General features: G+C 35.5%; 1 protein-coding gene across 5 annotated transcripts in view; it reads left to right on the forward strand.

The window, feature by feature from the left end:
- Positions 1–21,001, forward strand: part of LOC110446086 (glutamate-rich protein 6-like) — a 32,344-nt gene extending 11,343 nt beyond the window's left edge. For 4 of the 5 annotated variants that reach the window (XM_021491046.1, XM_021491049.1, XM_021491048.1 and 1 more), the window contains 9 exons: positions 1,472–1,839; positions 2,080–2,150; positions 4,822–4,881; positions 8,856–9,013; positions 9,777–9,862; positions 12,114–12,266; positions 13,319–13,547; positions 13,729–13,808; positions 15,839–21,001. In XM_021491046.1, the coding sequence (XP_021346721.1) occupies positions 1,472–1,839; positions 2,080–2,150; positions 4,822–4,881; positions 8,856–9,013; positions 9,777–9,862; positions 12,114–12,266; positions 13,319–13,547; positions 13,729–13,808; positions 15,839–16,028 (1,395 nt within the window). In that variant the 3' untranslated portion in view covers positions 16,029–21,001. The remainder of the gene's footprint in view (positions 1–1,471; positions 1,840–2,079; positions 2,151–4,821; positions 4,882–8,855; positions 9,014–9,776; positions 9,863–12,113; positions 12,267–13,318; positions 13,548–13,728; positions 13,809–15,838) is intronic. The other variant, XM_021491047.1, reaches the window with a different exon arrangement.
- Positions 21,002–23,645: the final 2,644 nt, after the last annotated feature.

Raw genomic sequence — 23,645 nt, forward strand, 5'->3', positions numbered from 1 at the left:
CTAATCCTGGCAGCCTCAGATCTAGAGCACACCTGGCTAAGCAGGTTCTTTGGCTAACATGCATGTAGATGTTCACTGGTTCTGTAATTTGATTGTGGTAACAGCTATAATAACATGCACAATAACAATAAATTTATAATTGAATGGAATTTTCAGCATGCGTTACATAATATAAGCATGTATTGTATGTATGTATACTGTATGTATGTAGACTGTATGTATGTAATATAATAACACTATAGTATCTTATGGTGTAATCTGATGTCATCTTTTCTGAAATTATCTTGTCTCTAACCATAGTATGTAGTGTAGTAAGTATGATCAAATCTGTGTTACAGTGGTGGAATGTATAGATCATGTGACTTGTCACGTGATTGGTCATGTGACTGGTAGTGTTGACAAATGTTATAATTAATGTTACTGCACCATTAGAATATCACTTGTTTATATGTTTTTTTGTCGTCAACAAGTTATTTTATAAAGGGAGGTAAGCTGGGGAGAGGAAGGGATTTAAACAAAATTTACTCACGGAAGTTTAATATTCTTTTATTGTGTGACACAATGATTTATGAAATAACAATTAATACAGTAGATAATTGTGATCTTCACAACCTAGAATTTTGTTTTTCTTCTTTTAAGATATGAAAATAAGGACAGGGTATATATGTTAAAGCTACATGGGTGGTCGGGTGGTGCAGTGGATAGCGCTCTTGTCTTTCACCACGGCGACCAGGGTTTCGATTCCCCGATCGGACGTGAAAAGGTATGGGGTCACCTGCCCGACCACGTGGGTTTTCTCCGGGTACTCCGGTTTCCTCCCACATTAAGACCCCGTGTGCTAACATCCGGGCCAACAAGAGTGATTGATATAAGTTGAAATAACTTGTTTCATAATTGTTGTAAAATAAATAAAGTTTACATGTGGTATTCCGAGTATTAGCATATATGTGTAGTTTGAGGATGATGTGAGTCTACATGTGTTTGGGTAGTGCAGCACGTTTTCTGTTAGAGGATGATATGACAAACATTTTGTATGATATAATAAATGTATTTTGTAATATAACAAGCATAAATGTTTTGATTTGAGATATTGTATAATGTCTAGAAATTCACTAATTTAACACAGATGTTAAAAGATTCAACAAATTGAGAACTGTTGGCGGCTCCATATGTGATTCTGTCTTTGCCACCATTATGGATTTAAGATTTTTCAGATGAATCTATTATGAATTTTTTACAATGCTTGCAGCATTTTTCAATAATGGAAAAATCTAAGCATTATCTTCAGAATTAAGTGTTGGAATCATTTTGTATACATTACAAATATTTCCTGCAAATGAGTGCCAAACAGAACACTTTTTTAAGAGAAGTAAATTATTTGACCAAATAGTTCTATTTCTGAAAATGTCTGTCATTGACAGTCAAAAAAATTCTTCATAATTTAATTTTGATTTTATATTTCATCCATCAGTATATCCGAGAATCTGAGAAACAGGAAGTGGATATGGATGACCCGGGGGCACTGGAACAGGTCTCTGAGGAGGATGAGGACTACCCAGTGGATGAACACGGCCGCTCCCTCGGCATGCTGGGAGGACACTGTGAGTTCTGCGAGAAGGACATCAAGCTGTTCCCAACGCTGGAACAACAACAGAATCAGCCCCCTGAGGAGTTGTACTGCTGTAACCAGTATCGGGAGTTTGTTGAGTTTGCTACCAGCCAGACTGCCATTATGGAAGAGGAACACAAGAGCAAAACCAAGATGATAAGTGTCAAGTCCCACCCTCGCCACGGGGACAAACAGGCGCGGCTGGCTGCCCGGGAGAGAGCAGAGAGAAGGTGGGCAATACTCTTTTATCATTCAAATAAGGACAAGAAATATACCTGCAAAGAGAGTTATACCTTAGAATTTCTTGATCGTGATTTTCTTCATTTTCTTTCCAACATTTTATTTTGCTTGGAGTCAAGATTGTAAGGGGAATATTATGTCACTGTGTGTGAGGCTATTTTCACATCCATCTCTGTTGTCACAGTCAAAGAACTTTCATGTGAGAAATACATTTTTATGACTGTCCCCAGGATCAGAGAACGTGAGATGCAGCGCAGGCAGCAAGAAGTGTCAGGCATGCAGCAGCAGGCCTTCATGGCAGGTAGGTCAGACGACTACCACTGGCACAGACGTCTGATTGGATGGTCTGGTCATGTGACTTTCTGTGATTAGATAGGGTCATTATATAGCACGACCATTATATTTATTGAATGATTTTGTCATGTGACCCAATGACAGGATTTGCATTTAGTGCCTTGCATGATGAGTTTGGGATTGGTAAGGACTCTGTTAATCTCCCTCCTTCCTCTTGTTGGTTTTACCAGTTATAATACCTGTGGTTTACACTTTTAAAATTTCTAAATTCTAATGGGTTTATTTCAAACTAATCCAAAATTTGCTAACCCATTCACTTGATTGGTGTTTCAGACGAATCCATTATTTAAATAAATGTATAGTTTCCTGTTAGTGCTTCAGAATATTATATTTACTTTTTTCTCTTTTACAATATATTATATATATATATATATGTATATGCAGGAATTAACACAGATTTCTGAAAACAAAAGCCCTTAAATTACACATTTTACCACCTTATAAATAAATATTTAATCACTGTTTCATTCCTTTTAATGTATACTATATTCTATATCCCAATAACACAGTCTATTTGATATTTCAGGTGATATGGAGATACTCCTATTTAATCATGTATTGTGATAGAACAAATAAAAATATTCCTAATTTTCCTTCTGCAAATATTTCTATTACTTCTTTTCATATTGCAGAGTTATCTGCTCTTGTGAGCAGGTATTGATTGTTGCGTCGTTTTCACCAAAATGTATGACGTTACTCTCACAAACAAATGACGTAACAATTGATACCTGCTCACAAGAACAGATATACTCTGCAATACGAATAGACGGAATACCTAAATATCATCCAGCTTATTGACACCCTGTGTAGCCTCAGTATCTAAGGGACACCTCTGATATAAAAACACTAACATTTTATATTCCACCCTCCAGTTTATCCTTGTCATATTCCTCCTATGGTAGATGACACCTGATGACCTCACCCCTCAATCTCCTTCCCAAACTCTGTGTTTGCTAAATTTGCAGTGATATTACAGAGCTTGATTTGGCCGCGATTTGTCCAGAAGCTGTATATAATTATACTAGCTAGATTTTGCAATGATTTTTAGCAACAAGAAATGCATGTACACAAGATCTATTTTTTCAATCTGTGGTTTGCTAGAAATCTTAAATCTATATTGGGTCTAATCATATTCACAAGGTCCAGATGGTTGTGACACTTTAGAACTTGGAAGATTTCCATCTAATATCCAATCTGCTCATCTGATTTATAAACATATATTGTATATGTTGTATAATAAAGTTCCCTGTAATGAGAAATTCGCCCTCATTATGGAGGGCCAAAAAGGCCAAAATTAAACTGCATTGAAAATGTCCCTTTATTCATTTTACGACCACATCGATACTTACTTATAAAGGATACAGTCAAATTAATTCATTAATGCATTATTTCATTAATGGCAGTCTGTCCGTCTTGAATTGATAGGTTAAAAATAAAATAGAATTGAAAATTATTCACATTATTAGCTAGAAATATGCATTTAATAAGCATTTGCTAAAATGTTCACTAAGTCAGCAAGAACCCTTATCTGTTACCTACTTCCTGAAATTATATGCAATGCAAGACTATAGTGTTTCAATATTCAAAAAATGCATAACAGCCCATAGAACTGTTTTTGATTTCAAATAGAAATATAAAAGATCATTTCATTGTGTTTAGCTTTTCGATAATTCAAATTTAAAAATCCAATTTAACAAAAGTACAGCTTGTTAATTTTAAAAAATGTTACCGGTATTTGAAAATGAAACTATTTTGTTAAATTGTACAGTGTATTAATTTAAAAAAAAAAAAAAAAAGATTAGATTGATATTATTGCTGAAACATTATGTTGTATGGATTGTTGTCACATTTTATGCATGTCTCTATTTTGTCTATAACATTGTGGTACCTGATAACACTTAACATTCTCCCCCATGCCTACCCAGGAGTACAACAGGGCAACTCCTCGTATGGTAGGTCTGACAGCTGACTGCCATCCATGAAAAACTCTCCATTCTTTGTCACGTTTACTCCTCCCTCTCCTAAATCAACAACAAAATGGCTGGAAAACTTGCATATTTTCACCTTTCAGTATTTTTTAATTTTTTAATTTTTAAATATATTTTTGTAAGGGTTCTACATTTTGTACTAAGGGAAAATATTGTTTCAATTTGGGAACTATGTTATTTTGAAGGTAAGAACTCAAAAAAGGAAAAGCTTTTGTCATTTCGTTGTTGTATTACATTGATTTTAAGTTTGTAATTCTGTTTATTTTTCATCAAAGAGCCAAACTTAAAAAAACATATACCATATCACCATTTTTCACATTCAAACGTTTATTCATTTACTGGTAATACTCTCAGACCAGAGAAAGATATAATTTTAATGACTTTTAACTTTGGCTTTTTGACCATTACTAATCTTTTCAACCCACATGATTACTATCTAAACTTCCTGACATGTTGTGGACATGTGTAATCACGTGGGTTGAGACGGGCCAGCTGGCCAGCTAACCATATATTCTTAGCCAGTTCTTTCCAGCTGACCTTCCTAGTGAGGCTGATCATCTTACCTCTCCCAAGTTTTCCTATCATGCTTGTCCTAGATTTTTGTGACAGTGTATTGACTTTGTATAACAGGCAAATCTAAAGGCATGGGCAACCCCCACGGACAGCAGATGTATAGCCATAAAGACAGTGGTAGGTGGCGCTCTACGAGGGGGCATACACTTTCGCTTCTGTGATCCTGTACGCACCGCACTGGGGAAGGGTCAAGGCTTTTTTATTGTATATAAGGGTCACTCCCTGAGACTTATTTCAGTCCTGGAGACAGGGGTCGATCTTTAACAGGGGTGAGTCCTATATTCAGGAGACGACTCCCTGTAACAGTTTGACCCCTGACCTTGAGTCGCACAGGACCTGAAATATGGGTAGATGTTTGCTGTCACAACTTAGCTGGATTTCATTTTCACATAGAAATATCAAAAACACCAATTTTGATCACTTTCATCACAGCTTGTTGTAGAACAAGAAGTAAACTTAAACTTCGTTATCATTTTATTTCTGCATGTTTCAAAACTGTATAATGCCATTTACCTGGTAACCCTTCCACCACTGCAAACCAGAATGGACTCATCCAGATCAATGCACGGTAGAGTCTACTAAAGCTACATAGGGGTGAAATGGTTAAAGGCAGTTGTGAACTGCTTACTTAAATGACAATATATACAGAACGGTGAAGTAGGTAATGTAGAAAACAATGACTACAGTACAATATCACGTTTGTCTTACACTTTAATTAGTTATTTTATTGCACAGGATGTGTTTTTATGCTTTTTTAAAGAATTGCTGCTATTTTAGTTTAAAACTGCCGTTGACTTTACCTGTCATCAAACTTTATAATACGTCACTGTATCTCAATTCGTTGAGCACTTTTATACATTAAAATTGAAGTAAAAACTATATTATGAGTTTATAATCAGCAAATAGACATCTACCCGAGGGAGGGGGGTTGCTAACACTTCTGGTGACTATAGCAGACAAATATATTATCTTAAATTACTGATTTATATATATTGGTGGTACAATATTGCTTACCTGTGCGATAGGTATGCTATATAATATGTAACGTCCAGATTACTGATTTATATATATTGGTGGTACAATATTGCTTTCCTGTGCGATAGGTATGCTATATAATATGTAACGTCCCGATTACTGATTTATATATATTGGTGGTTCAATGTTGCTCACCTGTGGGACAGGTATGCTATATATATATATATGTAACGTCCAAATTACTGATTTATATATATTGTTGGTTCAATGTTGCTTACCTGTGGGACAGGTATGCTATATGTGATATCAAAATTACTCATTTATATATATTGGTGGTACAATATTGCTTACCTGTGCGATAGGTATGCTATATAATATATAACGTCCAAATTACTGATTTATATATATTGGTGGTTCAATGTTGCTTACCTTTGGGACAGGTACACTATATCGAACTTCCTCTGGGGGATTCGTTTGCTATGTGCTATATGGTCGCAAAACACTATATCTGGTGGCCAGTAATCGCCGGGCTATATATAGACATATCTACTGTAGCGTACTGGCAAAACGTTGTTTCTGTGTTATGTTGAATGTTGTGTGTCGCGTGCTGCATGTGTAGTAGCTAGATATCGTGTGTGCATGTTTACAACTAGACTTGCAAGAGTTTGTACGTAGACAGTAGTGAAGTAGATAAATACTGACTTGTTTTACTCATGTTCAAATATGTCATCAACGTACGGGTCAGCCTCTGAATTAAACCTCCAATGAAGGAGATCTCCCTCAATCCACATTTCAAATGAGGGAGAAAGCGCGTGAAACGCGATTGAAACTGCTTCGATAAATTTATCTTCCCTCTTTATGTATTTAAATAACTCCAAAAAACATTCATTTGATTCATGCACACCTGTTATGATCATTACACACACCCTGCAGTATCTAGGAAATCATTTGAACCCGAGATGTAGATTTTGAGTTTGTGTGAGTTTGGACTTAAATGGGAGAGTTTCGAAGGAGATTGGTAAATTTTAGTCAAAATGAAGAAGTCTCCCTCCTAATGAGGGAGGGTTGACAGCTATGCATGAATAAGATCTCATCATCTATATCACACAGATAATCTTCCTGGCCCGTGGCCATGGTATCAAACATCAATTGTTAGCACTCATCACAGGATCAGTTTTGTGGTTTATATTTACGCTAAGGATGTTCCCTTTGACACCAAGATTGAGTATTAGATGGAAATATTTGCAGATATATTAAAAGGATGTTAATGAAATGTCAGTATGACAGTATAGAGAGCGGTGAGTTGATGAATGTCGGGTCGGTAACTTCTGTGTCTTGTCTGGTCCAAATATTCCTAAATGTTTTTCATCCTCTGAAAGACTGGATTCAATTCTTCAAAGTTAATTTTTTTTTGGTTGAAGTATTGAAATTTCTGTTTCAACCAATAAAATTAACGTATTGAACGAGTGTCTTTCTTTTCATTGGAGAACATGTATGAATATTTAAGACCTGGTGCTAAGTTGTATTCATAAGAGTGTCAAAAAAAATTATATCCCTAAATCTGTAACAGATGCTTTCCTGAGTTGTCTTTCCTTGGTTGTTGGATACGACAGTAGGTGTCTCTGTGTGAGTATTATACACGGCGCTACATTAACACCTGTACAACAAAACAGGCCTTGATCGAAAAATCTTGTTTTGAGTTTCGGAATTTGAACTGGACCAATGACAATTAAAATTACGAATAAAAAAACTAAACTAACATTAAACTTCATTGATCAAGTTCATTCAAACTCTAAAGAGATGTTTTCTTATCCGAGGCCGTTACCATGCTTCTCTGGTTGTATAAGGTATAAACAAGATTTATATCAAATCTAAAACAGTTAATGTAACAGATAATCATTATTAAATGCTTATCATAAAAATAACTAAGAGTAACCAATATCATTACAGTATAGACTAATGATAAAACTGACAACCATAAAAATTAATTATAATTATAACAATAACATATGGTTAATTTTGTTATTGAGTTCTTAAGTATTGTTTCATATTATTGAAATATTTTAACAAAACAAAACAAAAATATTTTACAAGATAATATAAAATTCAGTGTTTCAAAACTTTGCTTATTATGTTGAAGTAACTGAAATAAACATTCATGATTAGAAAAAAATAGAAGGAATTTTTTAATATAAAGTGGAGAAGTAACAAAACTCAGTATTACTGGAGAAGTATAAGCTGTTTGTTGCACAATCTAGAAGATTCGGAGGAAGAACTACACATCGCAACACCTGCTGAAACACCGATACCCTCATCAGCCTCTCCGGTTTCACCGGTTTCGAAGGCGAAGGTGTCAAAAAAGACAAAAAAGTCCAAAGCTAAAGTTCACAGGCCAAAGCCGCCCGCGCGGGTGAAACCAGCGAAGCCCAAAAGTGGGCCGAAACGTAAATTTATGGGCACTACCCAATCTTTCGCGGGAAAAACAGGATTTCAAGGTATCAGTACTGTTCAGGAAAGGAAATAAAATGTGTGTGTATGTGAATTACATGTATGTGTGGACTGTTGAGAGTTTAACTCATTCACCCCTAATATTGCATAATGAACTATTCCAACCTTTGAAATGGAAGAGTTCAAATGTGTCTTCAGGGGTGAATGAATTAAAGTGAACTGAAAGTGCAACAAATGCTTGTGTTAATTAGAAATACCCCAAGTGTGAAAGAACATACTTGTACATGTACATACTTGAAGGAATAAGTTGACATTCTGCCATGTTTGTTATTTCGTGTCATTTTTAGATCATTTGCACTCACATTTCACATGTAGCTTTATGTCTTTAGCAGCAAGCACAGTGATTCATGGACAGTGTTTTTATTGACTCTGTACATCCATTCATATTTGCGAGTTTAAAAATGTAATATCTTCCATGTCATTCATATTTCGCTCATTATCAGCTATATATATATAATATATAATAGTAAATCATCTTAAAAACTTATTATATATTCAAAAAAATTCTAATTAAAACTTAAAATGATTTGATATTTCCTGAATTTATCTCTGAGAGATAATCAAATATATCTAAAAGAAATCAATAACATGGATTACCTCCCTTGCAGTTGCCCGCCAGATGAAGACGATAAACTACATGTTATCCTCGCAGAGATGTCTGGAGGAGGGTTGGACCATCCGGGCCCCAAGTCCCTTGTTACCGGAGGAACACGAGGACATTTTTGTCCCCGAGCCCCTTAACCCTGCCATGATAGCCTCAGGAAATGTAAGTTATATTAGTGAAGTTACTGTGAAAGCAGGTGTTTTCTCGGGGCCCATATTTCGTAGTTTCCCAATAAAAACACCATTTCCAAGGTACATGAATTTGTGGATTACAAGTACCCATTCATACGGAGAATGTCAAACTTCCCAATGTACATGAATTTGTGGATTACAAGTACCCAATCATACGGAGAATGTCAAACCTGTAAATACTTCGTGGACCTATGAATTTGTGGATGAAGAGTACCCACGAAATCAATCAAATTGAAAACCCCACGAAAATTAGTGATTTAACAGTACCATTAACATTAGGCTTCAGGTACCACAGTATTTCTTAACATGTATTAACTGAGGTGAACATACAGTTTTGTATCTTCTAGGTATCTATATTCTACCATAATTAGCTGCATCCTTATTTTGGTACAACCATTGATCCTATATGAGGTTCACATGAGACTTTGCATCCCCATTCTTAACCCCCACTTTGTCCCCACTTGTACACTTGCTCACGTCCTTAAATGACCTCGGCTGTTGATAGGACGTTGAACAATAAACAACATAAAACCATACACTAGCTGCTATATAAGATATCCAATATCTGAAGGTAAGTTTAGTTTTATCAAATTGATAATCTCTGATAAAAATGTGTCAAAAAATAACATTATTTTGATAAAATGATGAATATTGGTGATATTGTATAACAGTTTGACTGTGCAGGTTTGTAAGACCACATTTACTGATGTATTTCTAACTTGATATGTTTACAGTTGTATGACCGACCTCTGATAGAGAAGTTCTATGAAGATGGGCAGAAATTCCTTACCATGTTCCCTGATGGAACCGGAAATGTTTTGTATCCTTGAGGGCTTAGAACTTTGTTGCACAAACAATGTCACACACTTACACTACAACATACATACAATGTCACACACTTTCAGTATGACACACATATGGTACAATGTCACACACATACTGTTACACTACGACATACATACAATGTCACTCACTTACACAACAACATATATACAATGTCGCACACTTTCAGTATGACACACATATGGTACAATGTCACACACTTTCAGTATGACACCCATATGGTACAATGTCACACACTCTCAGTATGACACACATATGGTACAATGTCACACACTTTCAGTATGACACACATATGGTACAATGTCACACACTTTCAGTATGACACATATATACAATGTCACACACTTTCAGTATGACACACATATGGTACGATGTCACACACTTTCAGTATGACACACATATGGTACAATATCACACACTTACACTACAACATACAAACATACAATGTCAAACACTAACACTACAACATACATACAATGACACACTTACACTACAACATACATACATACAATGTCACACACTTACACTACAACATACATACATACAATGTCACACACTTATACTATAACATACATAAATACAATGTCACTTACTTACACTATGACATACATACAATGTCACACTTGCAGTTACACTATGACTTACATANCACACACTTACAGTTACACTACGACATACATACAATATCACATGCTTACACTACGACATACATACAATGTCGCACACTTACACTACGACATACATACAATGTCACACACTTACACTTTGACATACATACAATGTCACACACTTACACTACAACATACATACAATGTCACACACTTACACTATGAAAAACATACAATGTCACACACTTACACTATTACAAACATACAATGTCACACACTTACACTACGACATACATACAATGTCACACACTTACACTACAACATACATACATACAATGTCACACACTTAAACTATAACATACATAAATACAATGTCACTTACTTACACTACGACATACATACAATGTCACACTTGCAGTTACACTATGACTTACATACAATCTCACACGCTTACACTACGACATACATACAATCTCACACGCTTCCACTACGACATACATACAATCTCGCACGCTTACACTACGACATACATTCAATCTCACACGCTTACACTACGTCATACATACAATGTCACACACTGACACTACGACATACATACAAGGTCACACACTTACACTATCACAAACATACAATGTCAAACACTGACACTACAACATACATACAGTGTCACACACTTACACTACAACATACATACAAACGCACACACTTACACTACGACATACATACAATGTCACACACTTACACTATGACATACATACAATGTCACACACTTACACTACGACATACATACAATCTCACACGCTTACACTACGACATACATACAATGTCACACACTTACGCCACGACATACATACAATGTCACACACTTACACTATGACATACATACAACGTCACACACTTACACTATGACATACATACAATGTCACACACTTACACTACGACATACATACAATCTCACACGCTTACACTACGACATACATACAATGTCACACACTTATGCTATGACATACATACAATGTCACACTTACACTACGACATACATACAATGTCACACACTTACACTATGACATACATACAATGTCACACACTTACACTATGACATACATACAATGTCACACACTTACGCTACAACATACATACAATGTCACACTTACACTACGACATACATACAATGTCACATACTGACACTACGACATACATACAATGTCACACACTTACACTATGACATACATACAATGTCACACACTTACACTACAACATACATACATTGTCACACACTGACACTACGACATACATACAATGTCACACACTTACGCTACAACATACATACAATGTCACACTTTCACTCCGACATACATACAATGTCACACACTTACACTATGACATACATACAATGTCACACACTTACACTAGGACATACATACAATATCACATGCTTACAAAACCACACCCTTACAAAAGTAGACATTTAGATTTAATGATGACAAGAAAGAATGTCATAATTTTCATAGACAATGTTTATAAATTTTCGAGACCAATTTTGAAAGTGAAATTCTGCAATTGATCTTTGTGAAGATGTGTCAAACATTAAACCTCTTTTTGACCTTGACTGTTGCTTAGTTATCCCTCTGGGAATCTTGCAATATCTATCTCGTCTGTGACTCTAGGCCAGTACACCTATGTTGTACAAGAGGACTCCGACCTACCAGTCATCCTCTCAGTGTTTGAACCTAATGGATATGCCACCTGTTATCATCCTAACAATGTTATCAGGTAAATATTTTATCAGATTAGAAATACATTGTTATCATCATACCAATGTTATCAGGTAGGGATGTTTTTAGATAAGATATACATTATCATCCCAACAATGTTATCATCCTAACAATGTTATTAGGTAGGGATGTTATAATAGAAATACAGTGTTATCATCCTAACAATGTTATCAGGTAGGGATGTTATAATATAAATACAGTGTTATCATCCTAACAATGCTATCAGGTAGGGATGTTATCAGATTAGATATACATTGTCATCCTAACAATGTTATCAGGTAGGGATGTTATAATAGAAATACAGTGTTATCATCCTAATAATGTAATCATGTAGGGATGTTATAATAGAAGTACAGTGTTATCATCCTAACAATGTTATCAAGTAAATATGTTGTTGACTGAAAGCTGTAGAGAATAAATGTTATAAGTGATATCGGGAACAGGTATTATAGGATATGGTATCATCCTCACAATTTTATCAGGTAAATTTTTACTATCTGATAGCCATTCCATGTAATACTTTATAAATCTTATCAGGAAAGTGCTATCAGTTATCAGGTATTACCAGGTAGGAATGTTATCAGATTAGAAATACCTTGTTATCATCCTCACAATATTGGTATCTGATAGTCAGGCCATGTAATTACATATAAACTAAATATTGTCAGGTCAAGTTATCAGGTGTTATCAGGGAAAGATGTTATCATGTAAGAAATACCATGTGATGTATAACATAGCAATGCTATCAGGTAAGTATTATTAGGATCATGCCATGTAATCATCTTAACAATGTTATCAGATAAAAGTGAAATCATATCATGTTATGATCAATCTACCGTTGTGGCTAATGTTTTTGACTTGACGTACCATTATATCTTGACAGACTTGTGTAGGTTTCATAACATGCTTTCACCCTAGCAATATAAACAATTGACTATAGTTCCTAATATTTATAACTTGATGTAGTATCTTATTTCATTGCAGACTGGTAGATACCAACTTTGAACAATACATAACCAATAGACTGTATCGACTATATTATTTTTGTAGGCTGTGTATGGAGCCATTTGGTGGAATAGAACTTGATGCCTTCGGTAACCGTAGAAGACGATGGAGCTGGAAGGACCAGGAGACCCATGTCCACGCTCCTCCGTTTCAGCCGATCCACTTTGGGCTAAACAAGTACACGGGAGTACGCGTGATGAGTCAGGACCGTATAGCCCTCACACTTAGTGCCAAACAACGCAGCTGTCGCTTCAATGTTGGCGCTAAACTTAAGGTAAGTCAGGTATTACAATAAAGATATTCTTACACCTTTTTTTTTTTTGATGCTACCAAGTTTTAAACAAATTTGACAAATTTCTACATCTTAAATAATTTAACAGCTGTTAATAATGAAAAGATCATTTAAAAATGAAGAAATGAAAGTTTTATTTTCATTTGTCTTTTTTGTATTTCAGTTAATCAATCCTGAGAGTGTTCCATCCAAAGAGTTAGACGACACCTTGATATTTTTAGATGATAAGAAGAATCGTGTTGAGTAAGTAAAGAGACAGAAAGTTTTCAAATGATGTAGATATCATATATTAACTTGTCTCACCACTTCCTAAAGTCTAATGATAATTATTAATTAATTAATTAGTCACTTCAGATGCATTACCAGTTGCAACCCTGCAGGTCGGGGTTCAAGGAAAGAATATACCTACTGTTAGCCTCGGCATGTATCATAAGGGGTGACTAATGTAGGAACCCGCTGCAGAATTGGGGATTTAGTTTTTGTGCCCTCTACTTGGGGACACAACAGCGATCAAAATAAATCTGATGCACCCATTGTTATATTAGGGATCTTTGTATCTCTTTCTATTGCTAACTATCATTTCCTACCCCCTTTCTTGGTAAATCCTTACTTTTGGCTTTAATGTTGAGCAGACTTCTAAGTAGGATAGGCAACGGGTTCTGTCCCCAGGCTGAGGCATACCAAAGTCCTTAACAATGGTTACAGGTAGCAGTGATTTCCTGCTTAACGTTCAGCAATTTAGGGTAATAACTAGTTTACCCATTGTCATTGTGATTGGGTGGAAAACTGATGGATGCCCTCGGCATGGCATTTCAGTGAGATAGCACTATAAAGTTGGCATCAGATCCCCGATATCACATGGTGGCAAATACACCAACACTCCACCACATACACACAAGCACACATTCATAATACACATGGAGGCACATCCTTAAATGACCTTAGCTGCTCACATAGACCAGCCGCAAATAGACCAGCGTCATCTAAAACAGACCTCAAATAGACTAGCCTCATCTAAAACAGTCCTCAAATAGACCAGCCTCACATATACCAGCCTCAAGTAGACCAGCCTCATCTAAAACAGTCCTCACAAAGACTAGCCTCATATAAAACAGTCCTCAAATAGACCAGCCTCATCTAAAACAGTCCTCATATAGACCAGCCTCACATAGACCAGCCTCATCTAAAACAGACCTCAAATAGACCAGCCTCATCTAAACTTAAACAGTCCTCATATAGACCAGCCTCACATAGACCAGCTTCATCTAAAACAGTCCTCAAATAGACAAGCCTCATCTAAAACAGTCCTCAAATAGACCAGCCTCATCTAAAACAGTCCTCATATAGACCAGCCTCATCTAGACCAGCTTCATCTAAAACAGTCCTCATATAGACCAGCCTCACATAGACCAGCCTCATCTAAAACAGACCTCAAATAGACCAGCCTCATCTAAACTTAAACAGTCCTCATATAGACCAGCCTCACATAGACCAGCTTCATCTAAAACAGTCCTCAAATAGACAAGCCTCATCTAAAACAGTCCTCAAATAGACCAGCCTCATCTAAAACAGTCCTCATATAGACCAGCCTCATCTAAAACAGTCCTCAAATAGACCAGCCTCATCTAAAACAGTCCTCATATAGACCAGCCTCATCTAAAACAGTCCTCAAATAGACCAGCCTCATCTAAAACAATCCTCATATAGACCAGCATTATCTAAAACAGTCCTCATATAGACTAGCTTCATCTAAAACAGTGCTCAAAAAAGACCAGCCTCATCTAAAGCAGTCCTCATATAGACCAGCCTAACATAGACCAGCCTCAAATAGACCAGCCTCATCTAAAAAAAATCCTCATAGAGACAAGCCTCATCTAAAACAGTCCTCAAATAGACCAGCCTCATCTTAAACAGTCCTCCAATAGACCAGCCTTATCTAAAACAGTCCTCAAATAGACCAGCCTCATCTAAAACAGTCCTTATATAGACCAGCCTCATCTAAAACAGTCCTCATATAGACCAGCTTTATCTAAAACAGTCCTCATATAGACCAGCCTCAAATTGACCAGCCTCATCTAAAAAACAAATCCTCATATAGACCAGCCTCATTTAAAACAGTCACCCAATAGACCAGCCTGATTTTAAACAAATGGACCAGCTTCATTTTTGAAAACAGTCACACAGAACTAATTTAAGAATATCTCAGTAGGAGTATTCCCTTCCATCAATCAGAGTTGTTCCATTGGGCTGATGACTGTGTTATTCTGTTACAGAACTCTACTAGATCGTGTGTCTACTTTACTTAAGTTCCCAAAGTCTCCCAAACTGGAAAAGATCTTGCCACCTTTAAGCCTAACATCACGAGTAACGAAGACAGAAAAAATGAAGAAAGAGAGAGCGCAGCAGATTGCAGCTTTGGAGGCAAAGAAAACGAAACAACCTGGTGTCGTAACAGTGAACTAAGTGTCAAGCTTAGTGTGATAAACTCGCCTATTGTGTTTGATTACAGCTTACCCCGCTTCATCTGTCTGAGGAAGAGCATGTACTAAAATAGAGACATCTCCCTATAAAGGAAATACAAATATTCTTTCTTTAGTTCATTCTGATATTCATCATATCCTTCACAATTTGATTTCAAACTCAAATCTTCAAAATAGGTTTCATTTATATAGATACGGGTTTCATCCATTCTAGGTTCTTTTAAAATAGCTTATGTAAAATATTTTTTTAAATAACATATTGAATTGCTTTTAAAAAGATTTCAGGCATTCTTTCAATACTTGAATGGAAATTAAGATGATATCACCAAATTGTTGACAAGGTAAATTAATCTGTTTATTTCTGTTAAAAACCCTGTAAGAAATACAAGTAAAGTTTGGTTACCGAATGTTTCAATCCTAGTATGGCCGTTTTTTTTCTTTTTCTTGTATATGTTACATAAATATTAATGTGTATCACAGTTTTTCTCTCCGTCCAATATTTTTTTGTTATAAAGCATTCCGCTATTGTCTGTGATATAATTACTGTTTACAGTAGAGTATGAGTTTAATTGATTTTTTTTTGTGCGACAAATATTCAACAATTATGTGCAAATAATAAGAATAGAAATATTTTCTTATATAAGTAATTGCTGGAATAATTACGATACAGTTTACGATATTGTTGAGAAATTAGACTAATATCATGTAACGTGGTGGAAGCTGCTGAGAAAAAAAAAGACTCATTTGAGTGAAAACTCCTGAGGAATAAAAATGCTATTACTTCACATAGTGGGGGCCGCGGTGGCCAAGTGGTTAAGGCGTCTGACATTCTGTTACCACTAGCCCTCCACCGCTTGGTCGCGGGTTAAGGACCCACGTGCGGCAGTCGCCAGGTACTGGCTGTTGGTCAGTTGTTTTCTCAGGGAACTCCGGCTTTCCTCCATCACCAAAACCTGGCACGTCCTTAAATGACCATAGCTATTAGTAGGACGTAAAACACAAACCAAATTTTACATAGTGGAAACTACAGGGGAATAATTATAATTCTATAATTATTTTATACGAGTATTAAGATTATTTTTATATGGTGTTAACTGCTGAGGAATAAATCTGCTGTTATTTTACGGAAACTGATGAGGAATGAGCTTGCTATTTATTACATGGTGGAAACCACAGAGGAATAATTATAATTCTACAATTATTTTACATGATGAAAACTGCAGAGAAAGAAAAAAAAATCTTTCATGTTCCATTGTGAAAACTGCTGAGGAATAAACCTGCTGTTATTTTTCATGGCGGGGACCACAGGGGAATAGTTATAATTCTACCATCATTTTACACGGTAAAATCTGCTGAGGAGAAAGATTACTTTTATATATGGTGTAATCTGCTGAGGAGAAAGATAGCTTTTATATATGGTGTAAACTGCTGAGGAATAAGAAGCATTATCAAGTAATGTTTTGGTGAATAATTTCTATATTTTGAAAAATATAGTGAAGCTGATTATCATGGATAGCTTTACATTCTTGTGTATGACATTTAACAGCTAGTTCTAAATCATCATGTGTTAATTACAAACTGTACTAGTTGTTGTTGTTGACAAATAGCTTGGTGTAATCAGCATTTTGTCCTATAAAAATATGTATATATATTATACATGTATATCTTTATTTATGTATGTTGTGTTCTGACTGTGTTCTAGTTACAAATCCTCCATGTGCTGCCAAACAAAATGATTGTATTATAATTCAGAGCACCTTGCTGACAGCAGAGGACTATTTCTTTGATCCATTTAAATCAATCAGAAATAGAAACTATACATTAATGTACGTATGATACCAGTGATCATGTTGTTTAAAAAGCCTTAGTCTTGTGATATTTCTGAAAAATCCGATTTGATAGTGTGATCTGTTTTCCCTGCATAATTAATTACCTTGGGGAATGTGTTTATTCTGTTTACCGTCATGAGCGGTAGACGCAATCAGTCCAGTTTGGACAATTTTTCTTGAATTATTTTTTTCACTATTTTTTTATAATTTGAAATTTTACAACCTGGTTCTACGATATCAATGATAACCCGATATTTCTTTACCAAGCAACACATCTAAAACATGTCTTCTCCACTGTCCAACAACTTTTTTAGATTGGTGGATGTTGATACAAGTTAAAGTGTTGGTAAAGATACTGAATACGATATATACCCCACTCCCACCTCAGCTCGTTTTGATATAATTTGACCAAACACATTTTTAATGAAAATATTATTTGAAAACTTTTAGAAAAAAAATTCCTTTAACTTGTGAATTTCACTTATTATGATCCATTTTTCTATGTGCTTGAATATTTTATATATTGTATATGAAAATGTTTTGTATTATCGATTTTTTCCAACATTACCAGCAGATTATTATTCTCTCATCCTCTATTTGTGTCTCATCATGTTAATGTCAAATTCATCACTCTGCTTTAAAAAAACACTTCTCTCTGTGAGAAAAGTTTGATTTTCATCCTGTATTTATTAGTGTTACATCGCCTGCTTGTATTATCATGAAATGATTTGTAGCCTACATATCAACAGTATTGTAGCTTATAAGTATAACACAATCAGTGTTTGTAGCCTACATACCAACAGTATTGTAGCCTAGTATAACACAATCAGTGTTTGTACAGTTCATGTTTATGTAGCTGTATATATAGGACGGACTACGTGTCGTGTACGCGGCAGGCATATTTTACCTAGTGTCAGTGTTCACACACCTAGAAGTTAGTGATACACCCGCAAATATGATATTTGTTGTTGTCAAAGGGTGATTTCGTGATTGTATCATTATTTTATTTTTTTACCATTTTATTTTTTAAACATAAGTTTGCAGTTATATTCTAATAAAACTAAACCATGAAATGGTTTAGCTGTTACTTAGTGTGTTGTAAGCACACAAATTATCTGAAGAGTATGTTATTCTTAATGCACAATACATCTTACATGTACTGTCACTTGTACTTAAAATATCTTGTGTATGGTCACTTGTACTTAAAATATCTTGTGTATGGTCACTTGTACTTAAAATATCTTGTGTATGGTCACTTGTACCCAGAATATCTTGTGTATGGTCACTTGTACTTAAAATATCTTGTGTATGGTCACTTGTACTCAAAATATCTTGTGTATGGTCACTTGTACCCAGAATATCTTGTGTATGGTCACTTGTACTCAAAATATCTTGTGTATGGTCACTTGTACTCAAGATGTCTTATGTGTATGGTCACTTGTACCCAGAATATCTTATGTGTATGGTCACTTGTACCCAGAATATCTTGTGTAGGGTCACTTGTACTCAAAATATCTTGTGTATGGTCACTTGTACTCAAGATGTCTTATGTGTATGGTCACTTGTACCCAGAATATCTTATGTGTATAGTCACTTGTACCCAGAATATCTTGTGTGTATGGTCACTTGTACTCAAGATGTCTTATGTGTATGGTCACTTGTACTCGAAATTTATTACGTCACATGTATGGTTACTTGTACTCAAGATATCTTGTGTGTATAGTCACCTGTACACAAAATATCTTGTGTAGGGTCACTTGTACCCAAAGTATCATATTTTCATTGTCACCTGTCTCAAAATATCTGATGAGTACAATTAGTTTAATGACTTCTATCCAAGTCTGGATTAGATTAATTAATGTGAAGCTGAGCACTTAAGCTTCTTACTTTCCTAAGCTGTACAGATGTTTGCAGTAAATATGATGATGTTTGCAGTTAATATGATGTCCCCGTCCAGCCAGACTTCAGCGTCAGTTACTATTAAGTCAGTAACAGATAAGAACAAAGAATATGTTCTAGAAACTTATCATCTTATACATATACTGTGTATATGATGTCATATTTTATTTTACTTTGCACACCTGTAGCAATATATATATATGATGGCATTAGGTATGTCAAATGGTTTACACATCCAGGCCACCTCACCTGTTCTCAGAATAATCTGATATTATACTCTCTATACGTCACTAGTCACTATACACTTTTTCACTGTCACCGAGAACGCGCAACATGTACAGATTTGTTGTTTCCGTCCATATCGTCCATTTCCTTTTTATCAAACACTGTAAAAGCACAAAAAAGAAAGTTTTTCAAATGAACTTTTTATCATGGTATTTTTCATTCAGCATATTTATTGGTAAGATGAGTAATGTATGCATATAGCTATTCTAACTAAATACATAATGTTGAGGAGATCATTGTAAGGGAGGTAACTCATGTAAGTCACAGGTATAACGGCTAGGTAGCACGTCCTTATATAAATAGAATAATCACTGTCCTGTATACAATATCAGTACCGTGGTCCTACTGGATCATTTCTGTGGTTGTGCTGTAGTAAATGTTTTTTAAAGACAAGTGGTACCCGTTACAATAGAGGCCAAAAGTAGTAAATGGAGTTTTTATAATAAAAATTTAATGTTTTTAACATCAAAGTATATAATGCAACTTTTTCTGCATATGGATAGATTTTTTGTTTAAAAGAAATATCATTGAAGCATTAATCTTTCTTCTTCCAATTTTTTCAAATATATTTTATTCAAAATAGGATTATAACCTATGGCAAAATTTATTTTAGGGATATTTCCGTTTTTATTTTCGCCAAAGTGGTGAACTATATACTCTCATCAAATAGTTTCCTTTATCTATATATCCAATATATTTGTATTTTTAATGTTTTTTGAGGAAGTTTATAAAGAAGCATTGTATTGAATTTGCTAATGGTTGTATTGAGGCTATTGTTTTTGGCGAGCGCGTGACTCATGATCATGTGACCAAGATTTGAGGCTCTTATAGATTGACATTGGTCATGTGACTTGTGCTGTCACCCATGGTTGTGTGACTCAGCCCTGTTTGGATAAGTCGACTAAAACAACGTTGTTATTTATGAATAAATGTGAAATATGAAGTAAGACTTTCTTGTTTATTTGGTGATTACCTAAGACTAAGTTGAGCTAAAGCTAATGTGCACTATATCTTGTCCGTCATTCTGTTTATCATTTTGGATTGACAGACATTGCTAGGTCCTTTACGTTTATGCAGACCAACCGGTTTTTTTTTTAAAGTGTAGCATTTTCGGGTATAAATCCTGGCGGACCTGCAAATGTTTATGCAGGCCTTGCAAGGCTTTGTCAGAGCTCGCCTGAAAGCAGTATCAGCTTAATAGGTCCGACCTTGTTTCATAAACAAACCAACTGAGGTTCAACAGTGGATCACAATAAACGAAAGTCGCCCTGGCCAATTCTTAGCTAACCTGCATGCGAGAAAGGTGAACAACCGCTTATACTTGTTCTTCCGTATGTACAGTACTTTCTATATCTGAAAAAGACAGATGGGCAGTCCAAACTATTTCTTAATAGTTTTTAATTGTTGAATTTATTCATAATAAGAATGGTATTTGTTGATTGAAGTTAAGCAAGGTCGTAATACCAAAAGGCCACTTCTTGATAACAATATCTTTTTCTTTCTGGTAAAAACAGCAAAATATCGTATGTAATATCAAAGGGCACTGGTAGTGTATACAATATTGTTTGTAGATGCAAAAGAGACCTGCTGTTTTAAAAATATGTATTAAGCCACTGAGACCTGTAGTTTATAAGTTACATGTGTACAACGCTGTACTCGGATATAACGCTGCAGAACCGCTCAAGATACTACTGTCATTTGATGATGTCATTGTTTCAGCAAACTTTCAAATAAATCAATGTGTTTCGCCATGCACTGAAAACAATCATTCTGAAGAATATGATGAACGATGTTTATGAGGGTCAAAGGTCACGTCAGACCATGTAAAATCCATATTGCTTCCTGCACAGATCCTGCCAGATGCAAGCTATAGCTGACAACTGTGTGCTGCTATATAAAAGTAGAGGCATATCTCGTTTCCCTTTGAGCACAGGAGCCTGAAGTTCTGTCAATAATGAATAATAAAAGTAATACACAAAAAATACCTATAATATGTTTTTAAGCATATTATAGATTTTCTTTGTGTATTACTGTTATTATTCATTATTGACAGAACTTCAGGCTCCTGTGCTTTGAGTTGCAAATTCTAAATGTTTCTACTGTGAAATACCCTGACAACAATATGAAGTCCATGCATGCCTATAAATACTGCCCGTTCATATTTCCCTGTCTTTAAATTGCAAACATGGTCATGATATTCCTCCATCATTCAGGCTTTGCATACTCATTATATATGTCTCAAGCACCTTCAACTGTAGTCAGCGTGCCTTGTGAAATACCTTCTGACTTGTCGAATGTGAGCTACCTCTTGTTCATTGTGTGTGTGTCTCAAAGTCCTTTATCTTTGTGCATTATTTCGTGGGTAGGTTGAAATAGGCTCAAAGCTTGCATCCGTTAAAGAGACAGACTTGTGAGGGATCCTGATGTTAACGTCTTTGCTTTACCCACATTGTACTCAAAAGCAAGTTTTGTTTTGCATTGTAATTAGCACATAGCACTTTTATCCCGAAGAAGTAAGAGAATACAGAATACAAAAGGGTAAGCAAAATGGTAACTCGAACTCAAAATCGAAAACTTACACGTTAATAACAGGTTTCCTCGCAGGTCTGCCTCTTAATTACAAAAGCACGAACACAGGTGAGATGCAAATTTACACAAAAAAATACAAGTGTTTTTAAATTGTGGGTGTCTTCGATCAGCTATATCGACAACACCCGACATGTAAATCTATGTCATATTCAAGTAATGTCTCGTCCTCAGTAAAACAAACAAGGCACGCTTATGATAAATAATCAAAACATCGACCATAATATCACATAAGGATATAGAACATTTCCCAATGAGCTCATAATGGTGATATAGAACTTACCAACAGTCTTCCATCACCCGTCTCTCTAGAAACCCCTTGTTGTAAATTTGTCTTCATTAGTCAAGTCAGTCACGGGAATTATGCTATTGGGTGCAATTTCAGTCTTGAATGCAAATTTAAATGCAACATGTTAACACAATGGTTCATGTTTCTTTAAAGAAAAGGGCACTTCCATCGGAAACCCGAAGCCGTCATGCTTATCTTACTGTTTATCAGTGAGCCGATGGCCCATCGTCGAACTATCTGAAAATTGAAGGACTTGCATGGCAATATTTCGTTACTAGTCCTGATCAGCTCTTCAACATATACAGCCTCGCATGTAAACGAAAATAAGCCGACCAGAAGGGCACAATTTGTTACCATAGGAATGCCCACAGTCTGCTGGAAAATCTTGCCATTGAAGATAGTGTCAGCAAGGAACTCAGTCATTCTCAAGATTTCAATCTCAGTATATTTTCATCTGGGCCTTTGTCTTGTTTCTGCAAAATGGGCTCCAAAATTGCTGACAACGTTTTCTCCCTTACTTCACAGGGTGATCGCTGTGTTGCCAGGGAAGAGATAACTCTTTCCTGCATACTAGACCGAGATATCCGCAAAGCCTTGGGTCTCCTGCTCATTATTTTATCCCTTGGGACTGAATTACCATATCCGTACCTCACATTAGGAATGGATTCTATTAATCTCTTTATATCACTATTCGCCTTTCTTGGTAAAGAGA

Source organism: Mizuhopecten yessoensis, unplaced genomic scaffold, assembly GCF_002113885.1.
Source record: "Mizuhopecten yessoensis strain PY_sf001 unplaced genomic scaffold, ASM211388v2 scaffold2507, whole genome shotgun sequence".
Lineage (NCBI taxonomy): Eukaryota > Metazoa > Mollusca > Bivalvia > Pectinida > Pectinidae > Mizuhopecten > Mizuhopecten yessoensis.